At 47.8% G+C, this 14,515-nt stretch overlaps 1 protein-coding gene across 2 annotated transcripts in view; it reads left to right on the top strand.

The window, feature by feature from the left end:
- The window catches only part of PIK3R6 (phosphoinositide-3-kinase regulatory subunit 6), a 59,550-nt gene that overhangs the window by 37,197 nt on the left and 7,838 nt on the right, over positions 1–14,515 (top strand). Inside the window, exons 14-18 of one of the 2 annotated variants that reach the window (XM_012775153.3) lie at positions 1,566–1,676; positions 6,613–6,703; positions 6,892–6,962; positions 7,755–7,845; positions 10,383–10,492. In XM_012775153.3, the coding sequence (XP_012630607.2) occupies positions 1,566–1,676; positions 6,613–6,703; positions 6,892–6,962; positions 7,755–7,845; positions 10,383–10,492 (474 nt within the window). Of the gene's footprint in view, positions 1–1,565; positions 1,677–6,612; positions 6,704–6,891; positions 6,963–7,754; positions 7,846–10,382; positions 10,493–14,515 lie in introns of those variants that run through there. The other variant, XM_075994171.1, reaches the window with a different exon arrangement.

Raw genomic sequence — 14,515 nt, 5'->3', positions numbered from 1 at the left:
TCATTTTTTAAATTGTAAAAACACACAACATACAATTTACCTTCTTATACACTTTTATTTTTTACTCGCCACTTTACTGAGTTCTCCCTTTTGCTTTAGCACTTGATCGATTAAGTTATCTTCTTTTTTTTTTTTTTTTTTTTTTTTGAGACAGAGTCCGCTTTGTTGCCCAGGCTAGAGTGAGTGCTGTGGCGTCAGCCTAACTCACAGCAACCTCAATCTCCTGGGCTCAAGCAATCCTTCTACCTCAGCCTCCCGAGTAGCTGGGACTACAGGCACCCGCCACCATGCCCGGCCAATTTTTTCTACATATATTAGTTGGCCAATTAATTTCTTTCTATTTTTAGTAGAGACGGGGTCTCGCTCTTGCTCAGGCTGGTTTTGAACTCCTGACCTCGAGCAATCCGCCTGCCTCGGCCTCCCAAAGTGCTAGGATTACAGGCATGAGCCATCGCGCCCGGCCCTGAGTTATCTTCTTATATATTTTATTCAAATAAAGATATTTGGGGTGTGCATGCTTTCCGAATTATACCTAATCTAAAAATGTCTTTGCATATACACAGAGGACCTCTTAGCTGGGTATTAAAATGCTTTTCCTGGAAACTTGGAGGACATCACAGGAGGGACACTCATTGCAGGCCTCAGTGGTGCTCCTTTGTTGGTAGCTTTTCTTTTCCCTGCCAGGACACATGTAAGATTTCGGGTTTTCCCTGCTTCCTTTTCCCTTATAATTAACAATTTGCATGGTCCTTATGCTTACTCCAAAGCAGTTTCCACATGAAGACGCTGGAAACATGAGCAATAACAGCATTATCAGAATAAGTTCATAGCTCCTCAGTGTGACCTTTCCAAAGGGAACAATATTCCAACAGACCGGATGTGAAAGTCAGAAGTGATTTTGCAGGATTGGATATGAGTTGGATGAGATAAACTCTCCACTTCCTTCAAACTCTGATACTATCACATTCTAGGTAGATTTCTGTCATGTTTGCTTGAACAACCCAATCATTACGCTTTAGAATCATATGGGACTGGGAGGGCCTGCAGGACAAGGACATAGTCCGTTCCCAACAACATGCAAACATTAATTAGTTTATTAATATACCCAGAGACCACTAGAGCTGAAAGAGACATCAGATCACGTGGCTCTACGTCTCATTTTCCCTAGAAGGAAACTCAGGCCTCAAAAAGTTTGAATAACTCTCCATAGCCACCTCGCCAATGGCAAGTAGCAATCTAAACCTAGAACCCCCACCGGAGTCTTTCATCATTAGTTATACGCTCAAGCCTCTTGTCACCCCAAGCACTCAGCACAGTGCCTTCCACATAGAGGTGCTCAATATATGTTTGTGTTCTCTGGAGAGACGGGGCTCTCTGGACAGGTATATGTTGATAAGGAGTAGAAATCAGGCAGTAGGAAAGGCTCAGCATGTGTTGACGGACTAGCTGGGTTAGTGCATCCCAGAGACTATGTCGGGGCTTTGGAGTTTCCCTCCTAAGAAAGTGGCCCCTCCCACAGTAGCCTGGAGGAATACGGCTGAAGACATTTCCTGTCTCCCTCACAGCCTCCCTCACTGGACATGTCCCGGACCGTGGACCCCTTCCTCCTGGATGTCATCACCTACTATGTTCGCATGGGCACCCAACCCATCTATTTCCAGATCTACACGGTCAAGGTAAGCATCCCATCTGGGGCTCTTGGGGTGTCATGCCAGCCTGCCGGAGCCCAGTACCCACAGCCTAAATACTCTGGCACTGGGGAAACCCCAGTCACTAGGCTGGAAGTCATGAACACAGCACACCCAGACTGTCTTGGTTGTTAATTTTACCTTCTTAATTTCTGGATGAATCAGATCACTGTTAACTTATAAGACTTCAAATCCAAGTGGTAGTAGACTTCGTTGCCTGGCCTCTTGGAGAAGTGGGAGCCAGGGCTAGGGTGCTGTGGAAGTCATCTCGGGAAATACTTTACCTTGGAAATCCTGAACTCTGTTTTCCAGGCTCTGGTCAGAACTTCCATTGCTCAAGGTGCTCTCACCTTGTCACTCCATAAAATTATTCTTTATTGAAATGCCCCCTACAATATTAGAGAGACAAATGATTTCAGGAGTTTTGCAGGACTTTGCCCTGAAGGAATATGTGAATGTGTTAGTTTGGATATCAAAGGCTGTCTCGGCTAAGGAGGGCGTCTCAAAGGTTGGTACCAGCTGCTTTCCAAGGTGATGCTGCAGTCTCAAACCTGTGGATTTTGCCTGCTTTGAATGACAAAGCAGGTTTGCACAGAGCCACAGGATGACAGCTAATCAAACAGTGCCCACCCGAGAGACAGACACCTATGGCTAAAAGCAATTAGCCCAAGGGACAATTCCTGCTTCACTCCTGACTTCTTGTCTCCATTCACAATAACTAGATAAAGAAATATGGAGCCACTATATCTCTGTGTAACCCCTCTGTTAAGTGATAGCTATATCTTAGAACTTAGAAGTTTGTCTTTGAAAAATTTTGTAACCGTTTGTTCACATAGATAGAGTTAATTAAGGGATCTATAGAAGCTTTTTGAAAAACTTTTAAGCTAAACCGAACTACCTGTTATTATGTTAATCTGTTACTCCCTGGCAACCGATATCTGTACTTAAAAATACCCATGTGAAACTTCACTCCTGGCTCACAATTAGTGGGGATATTGTGGGGACCCTCCAATACCTCTGCTTTGCTTTTTCTTTACATAAATCTATAAAACTATACCTTCGTCTCTGTGTATTCTTTTATTTCTCTATTCTATTATTTTCTTGTCCTTTGTGACAACCCCTGCCTAAGGGACCGAAGTTTTTGCTGGTAGCGTAGCTAACTGCCCGCATCACCTTCTCTCCCTCCACATCCCTTTTCAGCAGAGACCTCAGGCCAATTTGATTGCTCACCATCTCTCAGTGCTGCTGCCTGTCCTCCTTTCCTGCCAGTCAGTTTCCCCTGCACTGGTCTCTTACCTGTCTCCCACTTCCCTATGCACCCTCCCTGCTGTCTCCCTTCCAGCAACACCCATGCCCAGACAGGTCTCAGATGTGCTTTACCTTTGCTAAACTTGAGCTTCTGAGAACCACCTGGGGAGACACATCCAAAGCCCTTTGGCTCGATGTCCCTCCACATTTGAGGTGTCCAGCCTCAGCAGCGCCCACAGTGTCCCCTTGGCAGCTCCCTGGTCCTCTGGAACAATGGCTGTTCCAACCCTCACCACTCTTTCATCAAATGCCTTTTGCACCCACTCCACTGAACTAAAAAAGCAGAGGCCATTGGGTCCCCCTAAATTTTCTGTGCATACCCGGAAATGCACCCATACCCATTCCTATCGTCACAGTGGATGTGGCCTCCTGCAGCACAGGCCGAACCCCTTCACCCTGCCCGACTCAGCTGAGCCACCTCTTCCTGCACCTTCTTAGCCTCCTCCTCCTGCACCTTCCTCCTTCGATCACCTCCTTTCACCGGGTCCTCCCCTTCCTTTGTCTTGGTGACCGATATCAAACAGAACAACCTTTGGAGCCTATGAAGTTCCATGTATTTTCCCATTGAGGGTGTGCATGGAGCTTGGGACAGGAGATCACCGAGGTCAGACTTTCTGTGGGCTTCGGTTTTATCTCTGCCTCGTCCATCTCCCTCCATCCCCATCGATCGTCGAACAGCAAGCTGGCTCCTCTGAAGCCATTTACCAACGGCCTCCAATTGCCAAGCCCAGGGGACGTTCTCTGGTCCTGTCTCACTGGGCCTCTCTACTGCCTTGGACAGTCGGCCACCGCACGTTTCCTTTGTTCATACAATTAAATGTATAATAGCCGAGCTTCTGTCACAGTTACGAAAATGAAAGCTTCATGAAGCTGCCCTCCCTCCACCCCTGTAACACTATCCCCTCATCTGTCCTGCTCTGTGGCCTTCAGAGCTGCGGCTCGGCCCGGCTGGCGCCTTCATTCCATCTAGGTCTTCCACGCCTTGCTCGTGCGGGCCCTGGGCCTGGAATGCCCTTCTCTCCCGCACCCCACACCCTCCCCTTCACCCTCTTCCACTCTCAGTCGCAGCAACTCTGACCTCTGCTCCCCTCACCCCCAGCTGGGCAGGTGCTCCTCCTCTGTGCTCCACAGTGCTCTGGGCACAGCTGTAGCGTTTCCTCCGGGCACTTTGTCATAGACCTGCAGGTATGTCACGGGAGACCCTTGGGATAAGGGACTGCATTTTGTTCATCCTTGAAGCTCCTTCTGTTAACACAATAGAGAGTGTGAGTGTGAGTGTGTGTGTGTGTGCACGGTCGAGGGCCTGGCTGGGTGGCTGGGCGGGCAGGCAGAGGCAGCGTGGAGCAGGACGACACGCGTGGCTTTGCTGCCTACTTCCTTCACTGACCAGCTGTGTGGTCACAGGCACTCTCTAAAATTAATTTCCCCATATTTAAAACAGGAATAATAACCTTCACCTGCCACAGGGTTATTGCGAGAATTCAAATGACTAGAAAATATAGTAAAGAGGTGGAGGAAGACGAGGGCGAGGTCAGCACACAAAAGATGCCGACCAGTGGTTAAGAATGTGGATGAGGCCAGGCACGGTGGCTCATGCCTGTATCCTAGCTCTCTGGGAGGCCAAGGCGGGAGGATCACTCAAGGTCAGGAGTTCGAGACCAGCCTGACCAAGAGCGAGACGCCACCTCTACTAAAAATAGAAATAAATTAATTGGCCAACTAAAAATATATAGAAAAAAAGTAGCCGGGCATGGTGGTGCATGCCTGTAGTCCCAGCTACTCGGGAGGCTGAGACAGAAGGATCGCTTGAGCTGTGAGTTAGGCTGATGCCACGGCACTCTAGCCCAGGCAACAGAGTGAGACTCTGTCTCAGAGAAAAAAAAAAAAAAAGAACATGGACAAGAACCCCAGCTGTGCTATTATCTCTTTCTACCCTGGACGAGTCACGTAACACCCTGGAGCCTGAGTTCTCAGGTTCCTAAGATGAGGCTAATGACACCTTCCTCCTAGGCTTGCTGGGAGCGTTGGGTGAGATGATGTGGGCCAAGCGCCTACAGAGGGCCCAGTGCAGAACAAGGTCTCAACAGAAGTGACTCCTGAGCCCTCCTGGGCCTCGGTCCCTTGTTCCTTTGAGCCTTTGTGCTCCTGGTGGCTCTCAGGTCTGGTCTGCTCATATTCCTACAGCAAACCACTGCGACACAGACTGGGACACAGGTGCGTCATCCCAGAATTCAGCTGGGGTCACCTGCTACTGAGAATCTAACTCACATTTGCTTGACGCCCCATTCCTTGTTCCAGGGAAGGCCCGGCGCCACACCCCTGGGCCCCTGCGACGTCTGTGAGAACCGGGGGACTGATTTCTCGTGGCCCTCTCTGCCTGTACTTTCCTGTCTTACTGAATTCTTGTTCTTCACTCTGCGTCCTGCGCTAGGTCTTTTCTTGGTGGCGCCTTCCTGGTTTTGACCTACATTTAAGCTCGCTCTTTGATTTCCAGAAATGCAAAACAAAATAACACAACACAAACTGAAAAGCCTCTCAAGACAGTAAAGAGGGTAAACGTCTCAGCAGCACGAATACCTTAAAATGAAACACGTGGCACCAGGTGCACAGCTGCCACTGCAGGAAGGTGGGTTTGGTGTCGTGCTGAGGTGACGGAGGGCGCGGACCACGGGGGACCAGGACGCGTGGCAGAGAGAGGCCGTGAGAAAGAGCGTGTTTTAGGAGGGGCTTGTGTTGGGCGGGTGGGGGAGGGTTCCAGAAAGCAGGACTGTGCTCAGGATTGGTGCTGGCAGGACGTGGGAGTAATTCTGTGACAGGGGACCTCTATGGTTCTTACTGAAAAGACCAAGGACTCGGCGGTTACTCGTGTTTGGCTGGGACGGGAGGGCAGGGATGGCGGCACACATTCCGGAATGTCTAGTTCTTGTCTTGATGGGTCACGCTCACACAGTGGCCTTGCCTAATGTTGGCATCTGTGAATTGCTGAGGGTCACCAGGACACCGTGGTCTCACTGTGAGTGCCAGGCCAGCTCCCAGCCTTCAGGGGGAGGCTGCCTGCCCACATCCCTGTTCTCAAAAGCCCCTTGGCCACTCTTCCACGTTGTTGGGGCGCCCGCTGTCTCCCGCCACCCACACCCGGCCTCCCCTTTCCCTGCCACCTTTCTCCTCCTCCTGAATTTCCGCCAGGGCTCCACATCAGCCACCACATGCCCTCTCCTTGCACAGCGATGGCTTCTCTGTGCACGTCCCAGGACTGAGCTCTGCCTTCTGTCCCTGCCAGCGTCTACAAGAGATTTTATTACCCTTCCCTGACATCAGCTTTGTCCCCTGCTCCTTCCTGTCCTCCCTGTTAGACAGTAGCGGCTACCAGGTGGTTTGGGTTTTCAGTGAGTTTCTGCCACTATTTATAAACCTCTTGTTTTGCTGTAGATACGGACAGATTCAAACCCAGGCAGTTTTTAAAGCAGCCTGCAGCGCTGGCGGGACGGATGGGGACACCTGCCTGCTTCTGGATACTTTCCCAGCTGGCCATGTCCTGGGGCTACAGGGGTGCAGGGAACTGTCCTGGGCCTAGCGAGTCAGCCTCGTCTAAACTTCCCGCCCTTCCTCTCTCCAGATCTTCTTCAGTGACCTGAGCCAAGACCCTGCAGAGGACATTTTCCTCACTGAGCTGAAGGTGAAGATCCAAGACTCCAAATTCCCCAAAGGTGAGCCTTGGCTTCCTTTTGTCCATGTCGCCCTGGCTCAGCTTCCCCCACACCCTGTTCCTCTCACCTAATGATGCCTATAATCCCCCTACCTCCCCCCCCCTCTGTCCCCACACCTCTGCTGAATGCCAGGGCTGTCCCAGGCCCCTCCAAGCCTCGCCCTTGAGCCCCTTCTCATCTCCCCTCAGATGGTTTTTCCCCCAGGAGGAGAGGCGTGGCTGAGGGCCCCGGGGCGGAGCTGTCCATGTGCTACCAAAAGGTCAGTGTGCGTGGGCGCGATGATCAGGAGGGGGCCTGGAGACAGAGCCAAAGGAACCTTCTGCCCCTTTTCTTGAAGCTGCCCCTAGAGTGTCTCAGCCTTTGGGGAGTTTTGCAGGGCTGGGTGGGTTAAGTTTACCTTATGTGTAGACAAGGAGGTGATCTGATTTAAAGAACAAGGGGGCTGGCTCCTTGCTCAAAAATATCTTCCTCTGGCCGGGCCGTGTCTCACGCCTGTAATCCTAGCACTCTGGGAGGCCGAGGCGGGCAGACTGTTTGAGCTCAGGAGTTCGAGACCAGCCTGAGCAAGAGTGAGACCCCGTCTCTACAAAAAAATAGAAAGAAATTAGCTGGACAACTAAAAATATATCTAAAAATTAGCCAGGCATGGTGGCGCATGCCTGTAGTCCCAGCTACTCAGAAGGCTGAGGCAGGAGGGTCGCTTAAGCCCAGGAGTTTGAGGTTGCTGTGAGCTAGGCTGACGCCACAGCACTCTAGCCAGGGCAACAGAGTGAGACTCTGTTTCAAAAAAAAAATCTTCCTCGATAGCTGACCAGATACTTGAACTGATGTCATTGGGGCTTCTTCCCTTTGGATCTGGAAGGTGGAACTTGCTCTCTGGGACTAGGAGTTCTGTGAGCCTTTATCTGCTGGCCCCTTACGGGACCACAGGGACAGGCAAGACTCTTAGGGCAGGGTGGAAAGCAGGGGGCAGAGGCAGACTGTGGATGTGGGGATTCGTGGGGGGAGATGTCCTGAGGACCCCCACCTGTTCCTCCATCCCCCTCCCCAGGCCCTGCTCAGCAACCGGCCCCGAGAGGTCACCGTTTTCCTGCGGGCCACTGGTCTGGTCCTGAAGGCCATTCCAGCCAGTGACACAGAAGGTGAGGAGCTGGGATTGCAAGAAAAAGAAAGAAAGAAGGGACAAGCAGGGGGTAGCTGGGGAGAGAGGAGGGAAGAAGGCCGAGCGATAGAGATGGGGGGAGCCCCTCATTGTGCCTGGGGTCCCGGAACTCCAGCCGAGCCCAGGGCTGGACACCGGTGCTGCCCGGGGGTTAGGGGGCATGTGGCCCCTGCCCTCAGGTTGTTCACCGTGGAGTGACCACACTCTGGGACTGACCTCTGCAGCCCGGTGGGACGCAGCTAGAAGGTGGCGGGACCCCAGGGAAGGGTTGCAGTTGGCCTCCTGCCTCTGCACTGGACCTGCAGGGCCAGTTGCATTGTTTGGAAATTTTGGATTTTGAATGTTGTTCCAAGAAAACTGCGATAATAAAAGATGCCAACTTACGTGCATATAGTAAATCATAAATATTAGCTCTTACTGTGAGATCTTGGTCTCCGGGAGCAACGCAAGGATGGCAGCATGGATCACTAACCATTGCACACGCCTGCCAGAGGCCAGGCAGCCTTCTGTGTTCAACATTTTAACTCTTTTAAGCATGTTCACCCTGTGAGGTAGGTATTAGTTTTAGCAACTTTTTTTTTTACTGGAGAGGAAACTGAAGCCAAGAGAGTAACTTACTCAAGGTCATCTCTGGGAGGAGGAGTCAGGACTGGGATTCACAGCTAGATGTCCCCAGGCAGGAGTCTGTGTTCCTCCCCACTGCCCCACACTGCCTCCCTCTGATCGCCAAAGCTCAGCAGCCTAGACTTAAGGGATGTTAACCACAGATGCTTGTAGAAGATCATTCCAGAGCGAATTAGAAAGTTCACTGAGGCAGTTGTATCTCATGACCGCTCTATCCTCAGTGTCCCTGGCACATAGCGGATTCTGGGTAAAGATTTACTGAATAAATGAAGTACTACTTACACCCAAACATTTTTTTTAAAAAATGAATGAATACATTTGGAATATTCCAGAAGAATCATAAAGTGAAAATACGCATTAGCCAGGCTGGAATGCTTACGTGGAAGCCAACGCTAATTCCTCCTCCCCTATCAGACTACGAGTGATTGCCCTGTCTCTAAAACTCTCTGTGGCTCTGCTAGCTCTCCCATTATGACCCCTGTCTGTGTGTGACACATTCGTGTTCTGAAATGGGCAGCATGGCGCCTCAATTTTCTTGGCATCTGGCACAAAGAAAAAACTCAAGTGATATCACTTCCTGATACAATGGCTTCCAGGTGAGTTAAATTCCTGGGTAACATATGAAACTGTTTCACAGCGAGATACTCTTGAACCACATGAAGAAGACCTGTCACTTTGGCAGTAGCTCCTATAACCTAGAGGTGGTTAAGGAGCAAGGGGTCCTAGCGCAGGATCAAGAGCCAGATGGGCAGGGCTCAAACCCCAGCTTTGCCACTTACCATCTGGGTGACCTTGGGCAAGTTACTTGTGACCTTGCTACCTGTTTGTTTGGGTTTTTTTTCACTTCTACAATGGAAGTAATAGACACTAATCTGTGTGCATACAGTAAACAATGTTAGCTCTTGTTGTTAGAATTGTATTCCTTCTGTTTCCTTCACAAAACTGTCACCCCTCCCACCCTGCTCCAGACCCTATCAGAACTGATCTAGTGATTCCAGAAGCCCATTAGGGGCACAGACATATGAGAGCCCTCTTTAGCTGCCAGGGAGGGATTAAGCCCAGCGGGAGTCACACAAGAGTGAGTTTCGACTCACTATACACTATTAAGAAAGTCAAAGAAACACTGAGCCTGTTGGGACCAGTGTCACCCCTGATGACTGTCCTGCACGACATCCTGGGCTAGGTATTCCTTACATCCTAGCATGCCGGATGGTGGCAGGGAAGTTCAACAGAACTTTCATCCTTTGAAAAAGGCGGTGCAGGAGGAGATGAGAAAGGTGGTGGGTGGGGGTTTGGGTTGGTGATGGCTTCTGGGCCCGAGGGTACAGAAACCTGTGTTCACCAGGGAAAGGGGATGGGTGATTAGGAAGGAACTGAGGGCCGGGTGCGATGGCTCACGCCTATAATCCTAGCACTCTAGAAGGCTAAGACGAATGGATCATTTGAGCTCAGGAGTTCAAGACCAGCCTGAGCAAGAGCGAGACCCCGTCTCTACTATAAATAGAAAGAAATTACTTGGACAGCTAAAAATATATAGAAAAAATTAGCCAGGCATGGTGGCGCATGCCTGTAGTCCCAGCTACTCGGGAGGCTGAGGCAGAAGGCTCTCTTGAGCCCAGGAGTTTGAGGTTGCTGTGAGCTAGGCTGACATCACTGCACCACTGCACTCTAGACCAGGCAACAAAGTGAGACTCTGTCTCAAAAAAAAAAAAAGCAAAGAAAAGAAAAAGAAAAAAAGGAAGGAACTGAGGCTTGGCTGGGACCCAGATGGAATCGGGAAGTGTGGGGTTACACTGGGGGTGAGGGGTCAAGGTGGGTTCATGGAGGTCTTCTCAGGACTGAGAATTGCAGACTCCCTGCTAGTCACAGTCCCCGAATTTCATTCCATTTCAGGGCCCTCCCAGCACTCCCCAACTGCCGCCCCTGTGACAGACCACACGTGTCTGAATGTCAGCGTGACAGAGGTTGTCAAGTCCTCCAACCTGGCGGGCAGGTCCTTCTCTGTAAGTACCTGGTGGACTGGGAAGAGGGTGGCCAGATGGGACGTGGGTAGGTGGCTGGGAGCCGGAAGGAGGGTGTTCCGAGAAAGCTGACCTCTGAGCCTTTCTGGGCTTTTGCTACTGAGTGGGTCTTCCTGTCGGAAAGAACCCGCTTTCCAGTCAGACTGTCTGAAATACAGAGCGCCAGCTGGTAGAGGGGAGGCCATCCATGTGCTGACCGCCCGAGGACCTCAGACGCACCCAGGCCACTGCAAAACACACCCACATTTTGTCACCCTCGGCCACCACGCCCAGCCAGACTCCTAAACAACAGTTGCCCAGCCTTTGACCAAATCGAGGCAGCTCTTTCCACCCCACTGCCCCACCTCTGCCTCTTGCCCTTTGCCCTTTGCCCCTACTGATACTGGTACAGATGTGAGACCCCACACACTTTCTTCCCATCAGACGGCCTCTCTGGACTTCCCTTCCCCGCTCAGCTCAGCCTCGGAGCCCCGTGACTGCGCCTGAACCTTGTTCTCACTGGCATCCCCCACTCCCTCAGCCCCCACCAGGCTCCCACCCCGCAGCAGGGCCAGCCACCGACTCAGTCCCTATGCCCAGGTGGCTGAGTGCTTCTGCAATAAATCTTGCATCCAGGGTGATTACAGCCACAGCCAAACTCATGCCCTCCGTCTCCCCTGACACTTGGGATCACTCAGCCCTTTTCTGGCCACCTCTCCCGGCTCCCCTCCTCCTATTTGCCGTCTCTTTTCTCTGGCTTTGGCCTCTGCCTCTCTGCTGCTCCTCCCTCTTCACCTATGCACACACTCAGGTCTTTTCCATCTTAAAGAAAAGCAAAAACTCTCTGCCATGATCCTCCCACCTCTCTAGCTACTTGCTCTATCTCCTTCTCTCTCTTCTTGGTCAAACTCCTTGAAAGAAACCTCTAGAAGAGTTTCCAGTCCCTTAACAAGGACTCTTCTACCCACAACTGGTGCTTATACACACAGTATTGTAGCAAAGTCACCTCCATGGTGCCAAAACCCTTGGCCACTTTTTGGTCCTTATATTTCTTAATTCTTTTTTTCTAAAGATAACATTTTAACCTATAAACAAAAAATTCTTTATTTTAGGAAATACAAAAAGCACAAAGAAGTAATTCACTAGTAGTCCCATTACCTGGAGAGGGTGATCATTAACATTCTCAGGTGTAAACACCCAGCCTTTTTTTGTATATATTTTTATATAATCGAGAGCTATAGTACATACTGGTCTGCAACTTGATGTTTACTAAAAAATATTCTAAAGCCTTGTGAATATGTCTTGGTGGGACCTTGCTTATATCATTAAATGTTTTGTGTCATTAAGTGCATTTCATTAAATATTTATTATATGATGGTTGCATATGCCTGTATAATTATTCAAATGAATTCTTACAAGACATTTAAGTATGCTCTCATTTTTCACTATTATAAGCATAGTATGAAGAACATCCTTAGGGAGAAAGATGTGTTAAAAATCAGCATTATGACTTTTTAAAAAATGCTTAGAAGTGAAATCACTCAGTCAGATGACATTCATATTGTAGGACTTTTTATATATTTTGCTAATTGTTCTCCAGAAGTCTATACCAAGTTCTACCCTCACTGTAATGTTTGAATGCCAGTTTTGCAACATAATTAACATATTGATTGACTTTGTCATCTTTGCACATTTGATTGTCAAACTTTTTATTATTTTAATTTATTTCTTTCATTACCAAAATTAGTGAAGTTGAATAATTATCAATTATTTATTGATAATTTCTATTTCTTCGTTCATGTATTTCCTATTTATATTCTCATCCTATATTAATACTGTGGTGTCTTCATTTTATAATAAGAGGACATTAACCCCTTATTTGTCGTATATTTTGGAAATAATTTTTCCCAGGCTGTCTTTTAATGGTTTTTTTTGTTTTGTTTTGTTTTTTACTCAAAACAGCTTTATATTGTGATGTAGCAAAACCTACTACTTTCCTTTAATGATTTCTGACTCTGATATGTTTTTGTTTTTTTGTTTTTTGTTTGAGATAGAGTCTTTGTTGCCCAGGCTAGAGTGCCGTGGCGTCAGCCTCGCTCACAGCAACCTCAGACTCCTGGGCTCAAGCAATCCTTCTGCCTCAGCCTCTCGAGTAGCTGGGACTACAGGCAGGTGCCACCATGCCCAGCTAATTTTTTCTATATATATTAGTTGGCCAATTAATTTCTTTCTATTTATAGTAGAGACGGGGTCTCGCTCTTGCTCAGGCTGGTTTCGAACTCCTGACCTTGAGCAATTGGCCCGCCTAGGCCTCTCAGAGTGCTAGGATTACAGGCGTGAGCCACCATGCCCAGCCCTTGACTCTGATATGTTTATCCATGACATATGTCTGAACATCACATCTCATCAAATTTAGGACATACCATAATTTTACATATACTAAGAAAGAACCAATGAAACCTAAACTATGGACAATGCTTTCTAATCACATTGGTTGCAAAATACTTCCTAATTTCAGAGATGTTAAAATATGGGGGAAAAATATGTTTTAGAATCAATGAAAATGGCATGCCTATTTAATATGTTGTTTGTTTCACATGGTCTAATGCCTTCTTTTATTTTTTTACTCAATTTAAACATTTTTATTTTATAATCTTATTTATGTAGTTACATTATCTATAATTAGTAGACATCTAATCCTTCTGTTTATTGCATTCACTGACCCCCATGGTAGCTTATTTCCTTGTGTGTTTCCTCGATTATGAACTCTCATTTTGTTGGGGCTTTATCTGTGGGCAAGCTGGTGGAAAAACTGTCCTTCTAGAGAAATTCTGTATTAACTCTGCATTTGCCAAGTGCCCCCGTGATGTTATCAGCCTAGGGCCATATTTTGAGTTCATTTCTGGCTCAGAAATTTCCAGACCATGAAGATAATGTAAATATGTACCCCAAACCCACATCAGGAGGTTTTTCTGATGCACTCATAGCACAAGCAAAAGCAGACAGGCTCCCTGTGGTCTCCTATGCCAGCTGGAGTTCTTTTTTCTAATCTTGTCTTTCACTGAGAGCATGACCTTCAAGAGGTCTTGTCTTCCCATCCCCCTGTGGCTGTTGAAACCCCAGCCCCTCGATTCCTGAGACTAGCAAATGCCCTTAGGACAGCCAAAGCATCCGATTGGCTTCTTTGGAATGTATTGACATTTTCTTCATCGCTTGGCACATAATCAACCGTTTGATATCTTGCAGCAACTAAAAAATGCACATGTGTTTTCCATCCATAGAACATACAAAGTATGATGTTTAACTATTAAATCAAATACATTATATTACTGTATTCTACAAATTTAAAAAATGTTTTGTCCACTTCATCTGTGCAAAACTGAGAGGGGTTTGTCGACATTCCTGCTCTGATTTTGCTTTTGTCAATTCTATCTCCATTTCTTTGAACCTGAATTTTCTTCTAATTTTTGATGCTGCTATTATCCAGTATGATGCCTTCTTATGCCCGGTCTTTGTATGAGACTATTTTTTTTTCTTTCCTTTCTGGAAGCTTTGGATGCTTCATTTCATAGAGGATTCCGGAATGTCACAGGAATATAATTCAGTGGAATCTTTTTTCATTCATTATTTTGCCCTTTTGATGGACATTCTCAGTGTGGAGACGAGACATGGATCTTTCAGTTCTGAGATATTTTCTAATGTAATTTTAAAAATAATTTCCTCCCCTTTATCTCTTTGCTTTCTCTTTCTGGAACTATAACTAGTCGGATGTTCGGCCTCCTAGACTGATGCTCTAATTTTCTCATCTTTTCTCTCCCAGTGTCCTTCCATTGTTGTTCCCACTTTATGGGAGTTTTCTTCAAATTCATTTATTGAATGTTTAAACTTCACAAACTCTTTCTATTCTCGCTTCATGGATGCAGTAACTTCTCTTATCTCTCTGGAGATATCAAATATGGGTTATTTGAAATTTGCTTCTGCTCCCTGAATGTTGTCTATTTCCTCTGAATTCCTATTTTCTGTTTG

Source organism: Microcebus murinus, chromosome 18, assembly GCF_040939455.1.
Source record: "Microcebus murinus isolate Inina chromosome 18, M.murinus_Inina_mat1.0, whole genome shotgun sequence".
NCBI classification, from domain to species: domain Eukaryota; kingdom Metazoa; phylum Chordata; class Mammalia; order Primates; family Cheirogaleidae; genus Microcebus; species Microcebus murinus.
Note: the sequence above shows the minus strand (reverse complement) of the source record. Positions and strands in the feature narration are given on the sequence as shown.